The sequence below is a fragment of the Ursus arctos genome, unplaced genomic scaffold (assembly GCF_023065955.2).
Source record: "Ursus arctos isolate Adak ecotype North America unplaced genomic scaffold, UrsArc2.0 scaffold_22, whole genome shotgun sequence".
NCBI lineage: Eukaryota > Metazoa > Chordata > Mammalia > Carnivora > Ursidae > Ursus > Ursus arctos.
In genome coordinates, this window is record NW_026622897.1 from 61,900,060 (window position 1) to 61,917,156 (window position 17,097).

At 34.1% G+C, this 17,097-nt stretch overlaps 1 protein-coding gene across 1 annotated transcript in view; it reads left to right on the forward strand.

Annotated features, from left to right (window-relative positions):
• IPO7 (importin 7) overlaps positions 1–17,097 on the forward strand; it is a 51,113-nt gene that overhangs the window by 17,664 nt on the left and 16,352 nt on the right. The window contains exons 3-12 of the mRNA XM_026486108.4: positions 2,233–2,386; positions 3,142–3,300; positions 7,173–7,329; positions 8,894–8,983; positions 11,455–11,549; positions 11,665–11,749; positions 13,898–14,032; positions 14,675–14,774; positions 15,522–15,598; positions 15,760–15,876. Coding sequence (XP_026341893.1) covers positions 2,233–2,386; positions 3,142–3,300; positions 7,173–7,329; positions 8,894–8,983; positions 11,455–11,549; positions 11,665–11,749; positions 13,898–14,032; positions 14,675–14,774; positions 15,522–15,598; positions 15,760–15,876 — 1,169 coding nt within the window. The remainder of the gene's footprint in view (positions 1–2,232; positions 2,387–3,141; positions 3,301–7,172; positions 7,330–8,893; positions 8,984–11,454; positions 11,550–11,664; positions 11,750–13,897; positions 14,033–14,674; positions 14,775–15,521; positions 15,599–15,759; positions 15,877–17,097) is intronic.

Consider the following 17,097-nt stretch of genomic DNA (forward strand, 5'->3'; position numbering starts at 1 on the left):
TTTTCTTTTCTAATTAAGTAGAAAAAAGTTGCTTTTATTATTTTAACTGTCATATCTCTTTTACTAATGAAGTTGGCATTTTCCCATTTGGTAATTTTGTAGATAAGAATCTTCACCTCAAAGAGACAAATACCACATGATTTCACTCATATGTGGAATTTAAAAAACAAGACAGATGAACATTGAGGAAGGGAAGGAAAAATAAGATGAAAATTGAGAGGGAGGCAAACCATAAGAGGCACTGAACTCTAAGAACAAACTGAGGGTTGCTGGAGGGAGGTGCATGAGGGGAAGGGATAATTGGGTGATGGGCATTAAGGAGGGCTCTTGATGTAATGAGCACTGGGTGTTATTTACAACTGATGAGTCACTAGATTCTACCTCTGAAACTAATAAAAGAATCTTTGCCTTTAAATCTCCAATTTTTACTAAGATGTTGAAAGTGGCATTTAGGAGGGACCTTAACATTTTGAGGCTTGATTATGTGCATTAGCAAAATTAAATTGTACTAGAAAGTTGTATGGTTAGTATGTGCAAAACCAGAAGCAGCCAAACTGTGGAATTAGTCAAAAATTTTAAAATCCAACCATTACTAAAAATTATATTATTTTAATAATTGAATGATGCTCTTTAGTGTATGGCATATGGTGATTTCATCTGCTAGACTTGAGAGAGGCATTCGGTCTTTGTAGCAGAGTCCAAGCATCCTGGATGGAATAGAATATGAATCACAATATTCTTACAGTGCAGTTCTCACTTGTTAATGTGTTTTGTAGACCAAACAACTGAAAATACTGAATCATAATTATACAAATAAAAATATATACCCATTCTTTTATGCATTACTATAGAAGGAAATACTCAAGAGTCTCAATGCAGAGGACTTAGGACTGTATCAAGGCTTAATTTTAATCTTTTCTGTTTTGGAGCTAAAGAATCAAAATTCTGGAAATAGTACTAATTTAAAATATGTTACATACACTGAGTCAGTGTTCTTTACTGTAGAGGTAGTTTTTCTTAAAACTTTTGTTGAAGGGTATTTTAACGTGTAGTCAATCTTTTTTGAAATACTGTAAGGTGGAGTATTATTTTAATTCCTGAGATAGAGCAAAGTAGAATATAAAAATCATAGATATATCAGTTATCCTTATTCATATAGGTGTAATATTCCAGGTAAGAGTTAATTACTAATCAGAGAAGGGCTGGTGTTTTGTAGAATTTAGTAATTGATTAATTTTGAATAATTTCCATTTCCTGTACATCATATACATTTGTGGTTGAGGGTTCTCCTTCTCATTTGGGGGTAGAGGACTGGATAAAAAACATTGTTAGCAATCTAGTTCATACTGTGTTAACTAGCAGTGTTCAAGATAGCAGTGTGATAGCTAACAGAAAATAGTAATCTGTAATTTTTGAACACACCACAATCTCCCATAAAATAACATGAATTTGAAGGAGTGTGATTGTGTTATATTAGTGACATGCTTAAATTTATAGACTAAAAATTTTTATGCTGTAATTTTTCTATGATAAAAATAACAGCTTTTGTGCACAAGTCTTAGTCAGTTTGGGTTCCTATAACAGAATATCATAGACTGAATGGTAGAAATATATTCCTCACAGTTCTGGAGGTTGAAAAGTCCAAAATCAAGAAGCAAGCAGAGTTGGTGTCTGATGGGGACCCACTTTCTGGTTCTTAGAACCCAACATGTTGGGAGGGGAGGAACCTTTTCAGGGTCTCTTCTGTGAAGACATTAATCACCTATGAAAGACCTCACCCCTGATGCCATCAACCTGGGGGTTTGGATTTCAATATGAATTTGAGGGGGCCACAAATATTCATTCTACAGTAGTGTTATTAATTGTGGGAGCAGTATCGGTATGTGTATGTGGTTTTGTCTTTAGAGACTTCATTTGGAAAATTGATATGAAAAAATTAATCCAAATAGTTTTCCTATAGAAAGCAAGATAAAAAAAGTATAAATGTGATATAAAAAGCCTTAATAGTTTTGTTTGTATAGTGTGTTTATTTGTACAGTTTCTTAGGCTGTGTGTTTAATAATAACTTCAGGGGTGATTACTGTAGCTAAGAATTAAACTTGTGTTTTGATTATCAACTTCGAAAATAATAGAATGTGCAGTATTTTAAATGTAGGTGTGAACAAACTTACAAGGGGTATTCACAGTGCTTTCACAGTAAATGCTCTTTTGTCAAATGGATCTACATTTTAGGTGTTATCTATTTGAAAAATATGATAACACAGTATTGGCCTGATCGGGAAACAGCACCGGGAGATATATCCCCTTATACTATTCCAGAAGAAGATCGACATTGTATTCGAGAAAATATTGTAGAAGCTATTATCCACTCTCCTGAGCTCATCAGGTATATGTATATTTTAAAACTTACCCATCGTTTCAGGTACATAGTTTGTGGAGTTTGGGAGGGGACAGCGCAGTGGGTCTTTTCAGAACATAAAAACCTGTCGTTTTTATAGCAGTAAATTTAATACATGCTGTTACTGGCAAATTCCTTTTATTTTCTTACTGCAGTTTTTACATTTATAAAAACTAAAAACTTCTAAACTTCATGTAAAATTTGTGAAACCGTATGATCAGGTGAAAGGGGGTAAAGAAAACTGTAGAATGCTGTTGTATACTTTGTATTATATGGTCTTGATATTTAAAAGTTCTTATTTTTATATGATTTTGTAGAATTTTTTTTAAAAGATTGTATTTATTTTAGATAGAGAGCAGAGGGGGAGGGAGGGACAAGCAGACTCTGCTGAACGTGAGCCTGATGGAGGGCTCAGTCTCAAAACTCCGAGATTATGACCTGACCCAAAATCAAGAGTCAGATGCATAACTGACTGAGCCACCCTAGCGCCCCTGATTTTGCAGAATTTTTAATGAAAATAGCTGTGTTCTAAATAAAACTCATCAGTTAATGATGGGGATGAAAAAATAAGGAAAAATAAAATCACCTACGTTTATAATATTTGTTGGGTTTCTTTTAAATCAGTAGGGACAGGTAGTTTTTTCTCAGTGACTTATTTATTTTTGTCTAAGCAGCATTTTCTTTGTATGAGCAGAATTTTATCTAGGTAACAGTTCTTCCTTCTTATTATTTTTGACTTTCAGGGTACAGCTTACTACATGCATTCACCATATCATCAAACATGATTATCCAAGCCGCTGGACCGCCATTGTGGACAAAATTGGCTTCTATCTTCAGTCTGATAACAGTGCTTGTTGGCTAGGAATTCTTCTTTGCCTTTATCAGCTTGTGAAAAATTATGAGTAAGTGTCTCTCAATTCCTACAGAGATTTGAGAAGTAGGAAAAGTTTGGAAATTTAGGTATTTTATTTGAACATCTAAAATTACATTTGGTATATAAAAATTAGTGAATTATATGTTGATTTTAATTCAGTATTTTCTTTTTAAAATAGCATTCTTTCTTTAATTCTGCAGTCGCTTCTGTTGATTCAACTGAGAAACTCGTTTTACCGTTTTTTCTTAATATCTGATCCCTATTAAAAACTGGGTTATCTCTAATTCCTCAATATGGGCTCCTCAATTTGTGCTGATAAAAGGCCTAAACATGAGCTTTTTTAAAATGTGAAGGGTATCAGAGTACTTTGAGCATTAGAGCTCTTTATTTAACTTCTGGCTTTCTGTGAATTTTTTATCTTAATTTGGGGTCTTGATAAGTTTCAAGAACCTACCTATAATTATTTAAAAAGGATATGTTGAAATTTCATATGATCATTTTTAATCATTGTGTTTTGAGGGATTCATAGTCACCTGTTTCAGTGTTTGCATATTTGAGCAAATCATAGTTCATATAACTAATTAGTATCAGTAAGAAAGATTTTAGGCCAAGGGATCATTTTAGATTTGGGTTTAGGAATGAGAAAAAAGACATAACCTTGGAAGTTGAGGTATAGCATTAAGAGTGGTAAGCCATACATTGAAGGGATTATCTCAAGTGTGTAGTGAAAGTAATGAAATTTGTAGGCACTTGAAAGTTTTGATAACAGAAAATTTTGAGGAAGGCATGAGGAACTCTTACACCATGATGGTGGCTTTATTTCCAGTCCTACAGCTGCACAGATGCCATTGTGAGCCCTCTAATTCTGGGGCCTGTAGTTAGCCTCCGATACCCTTTTTGGGTCCCAACTGAAAGTAGCTGATGAACTGCTGCTTTTCTTCTGAGCAGGAGAGAAATATACCATTTACAGCATTGGTACTGGTGTTTTCTTGTGTTCCCACCAGCTACCCATCTTCCTGCTAAGGAATGTTCCAGCTGTTGCTCCAACTTCTATCAGAGTGCCAGTTGTTGTAGTTCTGGTAAGTGAGTGACTAAAATGAGAGAGAATAACAATAATAAGCTGTTATTGTCATTGAGGAGGTTAAGTCTCTCCTGTCCTATAATCTTAGCAGGAGAGAGTGTGACAGAGATTTTTTAAATGGGAGGCATAGGAGGCTGCTACAATATTGGAATTCCAGTTCATTTTCAGCCAGTGTTCGATTGTGGAGCACAAGGTGTTCACAAGGGATCTGTGTGGACTGAAGCAGTTCTAAGAAAATTCATGGAGAAATTGGAAGTTGTGGTGGTCTTCAGGAGCATAGATCCTCAGGAAATGCTTGTCAGTTGAAGGAGCACAGAAGGAGCATTTGAAGAGGAAGGCATGTCACACCATACGGAGTAGTATGAACAAAGAAAGAAAGGTACAGAGGTGGAAATGAGATCCTGTCTTTAGTGGGTAGTGAGGAGACCATTAAATGGTATGGATAATTTCTGTTTAGAGGTGGGGGATAAATTTGGACTGGTAAATTGGGACCATGTTAAAGAGGGTTTTGAATGCCACGATGGAGAATTTGGATGTAACCTTTTAGATACTAATATACCATTGAAGATGTTTTTGGTTTTTTAACAGTCAAATGATGGGCTAGTACTTAGGATTTCCTATGAGCACGGCTCACCAGATTGGCACATTGTAGCCTTGTGGTAGTCCGCTTTTATTAGTGTCACATTTTCATGCTTTCAGGAACTTTCAGGTCTTATGGGTTAGAAATTTGTTTCCTACCGTAATTACTTTCATATACCAATTAGCGTAGATTAGCAACTAGTACCACTTAATTTCGAGTCCTTTCCTCAATGTAGAGAGGGAGCTGGAAAGAAGAATGTATAATATGGAATAGGTACTCAAACCCTCTTAATGTGGGTAATCATCTGGGTTGGGTAAATGGAGAGAAGTGCATAATATAGTTGTACCTTTATTGTTAAAAGGAAATATTGTCTATAATCATTGTAGTTTATATAATCAGATTGGAGACTGCAAATGGCTTCCTTTCATAAGTTGTTAATTGTTTTTACTGACTGAAAGAACTGTACAGATTATTTTAATATGTATGCTAGGTGTAATTTCTCAGCACATTAAAACAGTATTTAAAATAATCTGTTACTTAATTGTCTAATAGTCTCGATCATTATTAGCACATTTGTCTTGGTGTTTTTTATTCTTGGCAATTTACTTCGGTTCTGATTTCACCTAGTAGGGAAAAAGAATCTAGTCTTTACCCTTTTTTTTTTTTTTTAAGATTTTACTTATTTTAGAGGGGGTGGGGGGGCGGGGGGCAGAGGGAGAGGGAGAGAATCTCAAGCAGACTCCTGCTGAGTGCAGAGCCAGACTTGGGGCTTGATCTCAGAACTCTGAGATCATGACCCAAGCTGAAATCAAGAGTCAGATGCTTAACCGACTGAGCCATCCAGGTGCCCCTTACCTTTACCTTTTAAAAATGTGCTCAGATACTCAATTCTTTTTCTTCCTTCAAGAAGGCTACCAGTAGATAAAACCGGAGTCTGGTAGGAAAAACAAGTTAAAAAACAGTCTAATCTAAAAAGATAAATTTTGTTTTTTAGAATAATGACTTAACCACTAGTCTGTATTTTTGTAAAGCTTTTCTGCCTATTGATAATGGAAGGTGGGTCATTCCTATAGTTCTTTTCTTTTTTCAAAGATTTTATTTATTTGAGAGAGAGAAGCAGGCTCCCTGCTGAGCAGGAAGCAGGGCCCCGGGTCCTGGGACAGGTGGGCTCTGTCCCAGGACCTGGAGCTCATGACCCGAGCCAAAGGCAGACGCTTAACCAACTGAGCCACCCAGGTGTCCCCCTGTAGTTCTAATCTGTTAATTCAGTTGTTTAAAGTTTTTTTTTCATTGAAACATAGTTGATAATGTGTTTTTTAAATTGAAGTACAGTTTAATTTTAAAAAATCAACAGACCTCTTTAAATAGTACTGTTAAAATGCTGAAGTGTATATGTGGAAATTTCTCACTTAGGTCAGCAATTCTTTACCCCCATCCTTGGAGCAAATGTGATTCAGAATTCAGGATTTTTTGGATTTTAGAAAGATAATAAGGTTCACATAATTCATGTTAAACACTCCTGTTGAAATTGAACCAGCATCCAGTAGTCAGACACATATTATCATATCTGCTACAAAATATGTGAATATCCACTCCAGATGGGATAAGTGAAGACCATAAATAGCCTGTTGAAGTCAGGTTTTGTTGCCAAATAGGTTACAAAAGAACTTCCCGTTTATAAAGTGCTTATTTTCTGCTTTCTAGATGTCACTTCTGCCTTAATGCTTTTGGTATGTAAATAACTTAAGGATGGTAATATATAATCAATTTTATATCAATCAGCTGCCTTTATTTAAAAGCCAACTCATTGTAGCTCCTCAGTTGTTAAGTATGCACAATTAGAGACTGTGTAGTGAAGTGGTTAAGAGGGCAGACCTTGGATCTTGACTGCCGAAATTCATACCTAGATGAGTATGCTGGGAAAGATAACTTCTGTGCCTCAGTTTCCTCAAACTATTGAAGTGAGGATACTAATGGAGCCTTGAGGATTATTGACTTCATAATGAATGCTCAGAAAATTTTAGATGTTTTGTTATTTGAGGTTTTTCTTAAGTTGTTTTTGCTATGATTTGGTCCAATTGAATTTGCTTTTCTTTTTCTTTCTTGGAATCTAAAGTTGCTTAGGAAGTGTTTCCTTACATTTATGTGAACAAACAAGCAGTTTAATTTTGTATCTCATACGTATAAATAAAATTGTGAAGTAAATTCTTACAGAATTAGTTTGTATTCCTACCCAAAGGTACAAGAAACCAGAGGAACGGAGTCCACTGGTAGCAGCAATGCAGCATTTCTTGCCAGTTCTAAAGGACCGCTTTATCCAGCTTCTTTCTGATCAGTCTGATCAATCTGTCCTCATCCAGAAACAGATTTTCAAGATCTTCTATGCTCTTGTTCAGGTAATTTTTATAAAGCAGTTTTTATATATGTGTCTGTCATTTGCTACATTGAAAGATAACAAAGAATTTCTGTGTCTTAATAATTTCATTTGAAAATCTAGATTAAATGGATGATTTGCTAGTCAAATATAAATTGCCAAAATTATAAGTGCATTAAAAGTCTAACCAAGCACACTTCCCTAAATACACAAACAGTCCCGATAAATCTTTATTATAACTGGTCAGTCTGAAGTTCTCTTAAACCATCTAACACTATTATGCCTTTCACCTTAAGAATTCACAAGTCTGAAAAACAATTACTGAAATAACAGTTTATATCTAGCATGAACCTGATTTGCCAAATATATGTAGATTGTCTCAGTAATTACAAAACCTATTCCTAAGCTTAACACAAAAATACTAATAACTGTGGCTTGACTGGCACACAATAATGGGCTTCATCATTTTTACATATTCTAAATCTTCCTGGGATAAAAGATATCTATTAAAAGGAAATGATTAATGATTTTAAAGTATTGAAATGATTGTGTGTTTTTCTTAGCGGGATGTAATTACTTATATGAAACAGTTTTTGATCAGGATTAAAATTCTAGTTCTTTTTGTGGCATATAGCCATAGAAGGATTCATCTCATCTGTTAGAACCTTCGGTCTTATTCATACCCTTATTTGACTTTAAAATCTCGTTTAAATAGACCTGTGACTTCCACTAAGATTGTAACTGGTTCACCACATTGGTTGGATTTTGCGTGTCTTTGCTAGATCAGTAAAGACAATCTATCATCTCCCAGTCTGAACCAAAGGGCACTTTAATGCTGTTCCATTGACTTCTTACAGAGCTTTTAAAAGTGATTTGGGTATATAATAGCTATACTGTTTTTGTTTGTTTTCTAATTAGTAAGATTATAACTTTTAGATTAAGTTATTTTTGTACATTGTTCTAGGGCATAGGGCAAAATATTTATCTTCCCAACTAATTTTTTGATGCTAGCGTACCCTGATAACAAATATAGCCCGGTCTCACTTATGAAAATAGATATCCTAAAATCCTGAAGAGGATATTGATTTTATGAGCCTATTAAGAGAGGATTTATCCAAGAAATGCAAGAGTGGATCAGTGGTAAGAGATCAGTTTCTGTAATTAACTCTTATATGAAAAAAAAGACCTGTAACGATCTCCAAGGATGCCAGATAAAACATTTGATAAGATTTAATAACCATTCCCACTTTAAAAAACAAAAACAAAAAACAAACTAAGAGTCCTGGAATAGAAATTTTCTTCACTTGGTAACAGACGTTCACTAGAAGTCCACAGAATCACTCTTAAAGTAAAAATAAGATATATGCCCAGTAATTTGGGAATAGGAGAAGGATGTTCATTGTCAGTGCCACACTCCTCCATTGTAGGTAACTGACCAAATCAGCCAGATAAGAAATTTGCTTGTGTACAAAAATCGGGAAATGTGGATTGAATGAAATACTTTTTGTAGGTTTTGTGAGGAGTTAAAGGAAGTGGGATTTTCTTTTGTAAGGATTTTAAAGTATTGATTCTTGATTTTCATTTAGTATACACTACCGCTGGAGCTGATAAACCAACAGAACCTGACGGAATGGATAGAAATTTTAAAAACTGTTGTGAACAGAGATGTACCTAATGTAAGTCTCTGTGTGTTCTTATTTTACTAAAATATCTAATTATCTTTTGAATTTTAACTGATATTTTCTATAATATTTTTATGTGTTTATATAATTCGTGAGGCAAACTATTCTGAAGAGACCATTTTGTTTACATATTTGTGATATTAATAAAAAATTGTGCAGGGTTTTTAGGTACTTATATCTATCTCTTTATCCTAATGCTTCTGTTTCTTCTCAGTATGTATGTATGTATTTATTTATTAAGATTTTACTTATTTGAGAGAGAGAGAACGCACATGAGCGGGGGAGTGGAGGAAGCAGGCTCCCCAGTGAGCAAGGAGCCTATCGCAGGCCTGAGATCATGACCTGAGCCGAAGGCAGACATTCAACCAACTGAGCCACCCAGGGACCCCTTTATTTAAATTTTTGTTTAATTTTAAGATTTTATTTATTTATTTGAGAGAGAGAGGGAGCAGGGAGGACAGGGAGTTCCCTGCTGAGCAGGGATCCCAACGTGGGGCTTGATCCCAGGACCTCGGGACCATGACCTGAGCTAAAGGCAGATGCTCAACGAACTGAGCCACCCAAGTGCCCCTAAAAAAAAAATTTTTTTTTAAGTTTTATATATTTAAGTCATCTCTACACCTAACGTGGGGCTCAAATTCATGATCCCGATATCAAGAGTCATGCTTTTCTAACTGAGCCAGCCAGGCACACCCCATCTTATTGTCTTAGTTTTTAAATAATAGTTTGTAACATATATCACCTCACATAGTTACAAAATTCTTCTCTTATGATGAGAAGGTTTTTAAAAGATTTATTTATTTAATTTAGAGAAAGAGAAAAGGTGTGAATGGGTGAGCAGGGGGAGGACCAGAGTGGGGGAGAGAGAGAATTCTCAAGCAGGCTGCCCGCTGAGCATGGAGGCCCACGCAGGGCTCCATCTCAGGACCCTGGGATCATAACCTGAGCTGAAGGCAGCCGCTTAACTGACTGAGCCACCCAGGTGTCCCTGAACTTATTTTAAATAGAGACATAGACGGGTTATATAATTTATCCCAAAAGTTTTATTAGTGGCATAAGTGAGACCGACCTCCTGTTTTGTGGTTTATTGCTTAAATTTCTATTTAAAAAGAAAAACTGTAGGGGCTTCTGGGTGGCTCAGTTGGTTGAGTGTCTGACTCTTGATCTCAGCTCAGTTCTTGATCTCACAGGGTTGTGAATTCGAGGGCAGTGTTGGGCTCTGCACTGGGTGTGGAGCCTACTTTAAAAAATGAAAACAAAAACAGTGTAGAAGAAATGAATAGAACATTTCTTCCACTCTGTAAGAAACTAGTTTGGTGTATAGTTTTCTGGACACATTTAATAGGTACAAAATAAAATTTTAAAAGTTTTCATTTATACACTCTGTACTTTTTGTGTATAATTCATAAACACACGTATTATAAATAGTCTAGTGAGTTATCCATTATATGTATACATGTAATCATCACTTAGAATATTTGCTGGTGGCTAGTTTTAGTCATTCCTGTCATCACCATTCTCATTTCTAGCACCATAGATTAGTTTTGCCTGTTCTCGAACTTATATATAAAAGTAATTTTTTGTATTTACCTTCTTTTGCATGATCTATTTATGAGATATACTCATGTTGTGTTGTAGTAGTTCCTTTTCATTACCAAGTAATATTTTATTGTGCGGATATACTACAGTTTACATTCACAAGGTGATGGACAGCGGGGTGATTTCAGGATTTTAGTAGTACAAATAAAGCTGCTATGAATGTTACACAAACCTTTTTGTGATCACATATTTTCATTTTTCTTGAGTAAATTACCAAAGAGTGGAATTGGGTTATAGGGTAGGTATATGTTTAACTTTATCGGTAACTTCTAAAGTGATTTTCAAAGTGGTTGTACCATTGCTTTCACTTTTAGTTTAGTTTGGGGTTCCTCCAAAGTCTCACTTTCTCATTGTAAATTAAAAGTATGTCGGGATGTTGTAGGTCAGTATGTAAGGATCCAGTCCATTCTTCTAGTGGTCGTATAGTAGTCTTTTATAGATGTTCTGTAATTAAGCATCTGCTTATTAGTGAATGTGTTTAGGTTCTTGGTAGTTTTTCACTATTGTTTTTAAATGAATGTCTTCATCTGTTTATCCTTTTGTGTTAATACTAATGTTTCTGAAACCAGATTTCTGAAATGGTGTTTCTCATGCCCTTTTGATTTGAGCTATACCAGTTTTTATTAAACTACATTCCATGGCCTTGACTTTACATTATTTGGATTTTGACTAAAGTGTTTGTGTTTGAGCTTGCTCTATAAGAATTTTAAAAAGCATATCCTTTGTAGCCAAGTAGTGAAGCAGGTTAAAGTGTTTTTATTACAAAAGGCCAACATTCATGTTTTTTGTGAGTTTCTACTCGCCTCATGCTGTTCCTCTTAGATTGTATCATCTTTTACTATCATTAAATAAATCTCTCTTTAAAGGAAACACTTCAGGTTGAAGAAGATGACAGACCAGAGTTACCGTGGTGGAAATGTAAGAAGTGGGCTTTACATATCTTAGCAAGGCTTTTTGAAAGGTAAGCTTCTCTCAGTATATGATGATTTAAGTTTATTTTTTCAAGCCCTTAGTTTTATAAGTACCAATATATAAAGCATTATTAAAAAACAGTGGGCATTTTAATGTTCTTTTAGATATGGAAGCCCTGGCAATGTGTCCAAGGAGTATAATGAATTTGCTGAAGTATTTCTGAAGGCGTTTGCTGTTGGTGTCCAGCAAGTAAGTCTAAGAATTTTTCTAATTTGAAAGATGACATCATTATTAGGTTAATTTCTGTCTTGCTTTTTTTCTGGTTTATTGGTACCCAAAGATTGCATGTAGCAGTCTTTAACATTTTGAACCCTTGTAGCAGTTCTCATTTTTTGGTCTTAGGTCTTCCTTATTCCCTTAAGTTTTTGAGAACCTCAGCAAGCTTCCATTTATGTGAATTATACCTATGATACTTATCATATTAGAAATTAAAATTTAAGAATATTATTTCATTTAAAAATAATAACAAGCCTAATATATAGTAACACAGAATATGTGTTTTTTTTTAAATAACTGTTTCCCAAAATGAAAAGTTTTTAACAAAAGGAAATGGCATTGTTAAACATTTTTACTAAATTTTTAATGTATGGCTTAATAAAAGGCAGTTACATACTCATCTACCTATGTATTTAGTCTGTTTTAATTTATTTTGGTGGACATAAATACAGACAGTGTGGCCTCAGATAAGTTGGAAAAGGAAAGACTTCTAATAGACTTTTCACAAAATTATGGAAATTCTTTTAATATCACATCAGAATGTGATAATGATTGTTGTCTTTTTTGTTTTTTAAGTAAACTCTACACCCATTGTGGGGCTCAAACTCATGACCCCAAGATCAAGTCATATGCTCTACCAACTGAGCCACTCAATAGTGGTAGTTTCTTAAAGGTTAATTCCGTGTAGAGTTTGTTACCAACAAGCATTTTACATTCTGTTACATTAACACCCGTTGATCTGTACTGCACTTTGAATAGATCATTTATCCGTACGTGATTGTGTAACAGCCGGTCATTTGGAAAATGAGTTAATGAAGATTTTCCAAATGTTAATACATTTCATTATGCAATTTTATTTTATTTTATTTTTTAATGGGTTTAGTTTAGAGAGAGAGCGAGAGAGAGCATGCATGAGCAGGGGGAGGAGCAGAGGGAGAGGGAGGAAAGAAGCAGACTACCTGCTGAGCGCTGAGCTTACCCTGGGGCTCGATCTCATGACCCTGAGATCATGACCTGAGTGGAAAACAAGAGTTGGAGGCCTTTAACTGACTGAGCCACCCAGGTGCCCCTCATTATGCAATTTTAAAAAAGAAGTCACATTTGCTAATATTACCACTGATGTCATCAGAAATATCATTAAATATTGGAAAGCTAATTAAGTGGATCTAAGTCTTTGCAGCTAAGATTTTGAGAATTCTAATTTTTGTTTGAAAGCTCATATTTTAACACCAGTAACATACTGTTGGTTATTTTCCTTGAAGTGACAGGCTCATTTTATTCATTTCTGAGGAAAAATGTGCCATACACACAAGTCAAAATAGCCATAATTTGTCTGTCAGTTTTTCTTTCAAGCGTATGATAGCATTTGATGGGGAAAGCTACTATTTCAGGTTTTCTTCCAACCATTGTACTTTGGTGTGTAGAAGAAGTGCTACATGTATACTCCCCATTTAATAATATTTCTATTTCTGATTCATTAAGAGTGTTCTTAAGGAAAATTTTGCAGTTAATGTGGCTGTAAAGAATATGATGACTGCTGGTACACTTTGGTGCCACTCCTTGCTTGATTCATGTCAGGCACCAGAAGTTTTACCACCATTGCTTTTATACCATCGATGCAGATGTTAACACAGTAAAAAGGGCAAACAATGTCTTAGCCTTATTATGAAAATAGTTTTGACCTCACAGACCCTTCAGGAGGTCTGTGGGCCAAATCCTGACAATCGCTGTTCTGAAATACATAGAATTAGAGCTCGTGGCAGACATTAAATTGGTAAATGGTTTGGGTAAGATTTTTCTGGGAGGTAAATAACAATGCAGGGCTATCTCAAAAAATTGTGGCATGTTCAGTAAGTAACCTGTGGTTTTCTTTTTATACCTAATCAGAAACTAGTCCTTTGACATAGTATTAATTCAGTTTTTTTTATTTGAATACTTTGGGAATAAATATGGTTCTCTAATACATAATTTTCAAAATTACTTTCTTTTTAAAAGAATATGGTTGTTATTTTAGGATGATGATCTGGGTATTAAGATACGTGTCAAATGTTTTTGCTGACTTATAAAATGGTTAAAATTTCTATTTAACTTTTGGGTTTTGATCAAATATTTTTTTCAAAGGTTTTACTGAAGGTATTATATCAGTACAAGGAGAAACAATATATGGCTCCTCGAGTCTTACAACAGACATTAAATTATATTAATCAAGGAGTTTCTCATGCCCTCACCTGGAAGAATCTGAAGCCTCATATACAAGTAATAATTTTCTATCTGAAATGTTTTTCTGGAAAATATAATGGAAATAACATTAATTATCATAAAAGTTGAAAAAATGCATATTTTGTTGACTTGTGTTACTTAGTCTAGTGCTGTTGTTCTGATAGTATAGTAAGAAAATGAGAAAATACCTTGATGTAAACTTAATGAAAGGTATTTTGTGAATATTCAGATTACCTTTTAATCTAAAACTATTAAAATTTGCCTTTAAATTCTTAGTGCTAGCTTATGATTGTAATATTTTAGTCCTGTAATTTGGAATAAACCAAGGACTATTTCACCAGATTAGTTTTGAGGGTAATTAGCTTATGTACTATTTCGATGAGTAATTTATTTGCTTTATTTGGAACTGTAGGATTTGATGGACTAAAATTTCATAATGTATTTTCTCAGAATACTTATTTGCTACCTATATACACATATGTCTTATTTTATAATTATTTGTTGCACAAAGGCTAGTAGTATGTACCTTAATAGTTGATCTGAGAATCATTACTGAAGTTTGATATTAAGCTTTAAAGTACGTATTATTGGGTTGCTTTTGTTTTAGCACTTAACCGGAATTGAAGGTTTAAATTTGAAGACTGGCTTAAGGTTACTTTCTTAACTTTTAAATTGCAGGGCATTATCCAAGATGTTATTTTTCCATTGATGTGCTATACAGATGCTGATGAAGAACTTTGGCAAGAAGACCCTTATGAATATATACGCATGAAGTTTGGTAAATTTTCACTTTCATAGAAACAAAATATGTTAGTAGCTAAGTTTTTATATAGTATATATAGGGGTGTCTTAAGGCCTCACTTTTGGTGCTGAAAAATCTTTGTTGTTTTAATGTAATTTATCCTTTTTTTTTTTTTTAGACATTTGGGGTCTATTCATTAGGCATTTGATAATAATCTTCATTTTTAGTGGACACAACTAGTAGTGTTATTAAGTTAAAATTACTGGAGATATGGTTTTGGCACATGCTAAAACTTAGAAATTCAAGATTACACCTTAACACTAAGTGTCAGAACTATACTTCTGGATCCCATGTCAGTCATCATGTGTGGGACTGAGAAGTATATTGGAAGCTGGAGTCACATGGAGTCTCTGCATTGAACTAAAGGATTGTAATTTGACTGACTATTAGTCCTTCTTCCTACCAAAATCTTTTGTATTTGTAGTAGATTGTACTTTTGTGACCATATTGTGAAAATTCTCACAGTAGTTGTGTTTTGTATGAAAGAAAATAATCATTAAGAGAAATTAATGGATTAAAATTTAATTTGTGCTGAAAAGACATGAAATTAGACTATTGCAGAATTATATAGGAGTCTGGGTTCCTTTTATACCTTGAATGAACATTTAGCAAAATTTTAAGGTCTTTACTTTTTACAGAGTGTCATTTGTAAATTACATGAAAATGTTTGTTGAAGAAAGTGAAATTACTGGTTTTTGTATTAATTTTAAATTTATTCTCTAGATGTGTTTGAAGATTTCATTTCCCCTACCACTGCTGCCCAGACACTTTTGTTTACAGCTTGTAGCAAGAGGAAAGAGGTAGGTTATTTAACATAGAGAACTTTTGCTTTAATATTTAAAATTTGCTCAGATATACACTCAGCTTTTAATGTTAGCCATGTAAGTCATTTTGTCTTTTTGTTGCTGTTAAGGATTGTTCGGAAATCCAATAAAGTGGTAACTTTTCTTTTTTAATCTAGGTACTGCAAAAGACAATGGGATTTTGCTACCAGATTCTTACAGAACCAAATGCTGATCCTCGAAAAAAAGATGGAGCCCTGCATATGATTGGTTCTTTAGCTGAAATACTTCTGAAGGTATTTCTTCTTCTGTGTGCAAGTAGTGGTTTAATAACAGTTTTATTGAGATACAGTTGACATACCATACTGTGTACCCCTTGAAGTGAGTAACTCAGTGGTTTTTAATATAGTCACAGAGTTGTGCAGCCATCAACCCCAAAAGGAACTCTATTAGCAGTTACTTTCCATTCTCTTCCAAACTTCTCAGCCCTAGGCTACCCCTAATCTACTTTCTGTCTTTATGAATTTATCCATTTTGGACATTTCATGTAAAGAGAATGCTATATAACATGTGCTTCTTAAGGAATGGCTTTTTTCACTTAGCATAATATTTTCAAAGTTCATCCATGTTGTGGCACATGTCAGTACTTCATTTCTTTTTGGTGCCAAATAATGTTCCATTGTATTGATAATACTACATTTTATTTATGCATTCATCAGTTGGTGTACACTTGCATTGTTTCCATTTTTTGGCTATTATGAATACTGAAGCTATGATTGTTTATGTACACATCTTTGTCTGGACATAATATTTTCATTTCCCTTGGATAACATACCTAGGAGTCAAATTGCTGTCATATTTTGAGAAACTGCCAGACTGTTTTCCAAAGTGGCTATGTCGTTTTATATTTTTACCAGCAATATGTGAGGCTTCCAGTTTCTATGTCCTCACCAACAATTATTACCTTTTTATTGTAGCCATCCTAGTTGGTGTCAGATAGTACCTCATTGTGGCTTTGATTTACATTTCCCTGGTGACTAATGTTACAGAGAAGCTTTTTTTTTTTTATGTGCATATTGGCTACTGTATATTTCTTTGGAGAAATGTATATTCAAATCCTTTGTTTTTTAGCTGGGTTATTTGTCCTTTCATTGTTGAATCGTTAAGAGTTTTTGTTAAGAGTATTTGTATCTTCTGAATGTTAGACCTTTTTCATATATATGATTTGAGGTATTTTGGGGGTTATCGTTTGACTTTCTTGATGTCCTTTTAAGTACAAGTTTTGATAAGATTCTGAAATTATGTCCAGTTTATATTTTCTTTTGCTGCTTTTGCTTAACGTACTTCTTTTGCATAAGTTATTTTCATGTCAGATAATTGTAAAATAGTGGTTTTTTCCTTCAAAAAATTTATCTTTAAGGAAATTTATAAACATGAATCAATCTATTCATAGCCTAGGAACATCATGCTTTTGTGACATAAATTTCTAGTAATGACCCTGGATAAGATTTATTGTT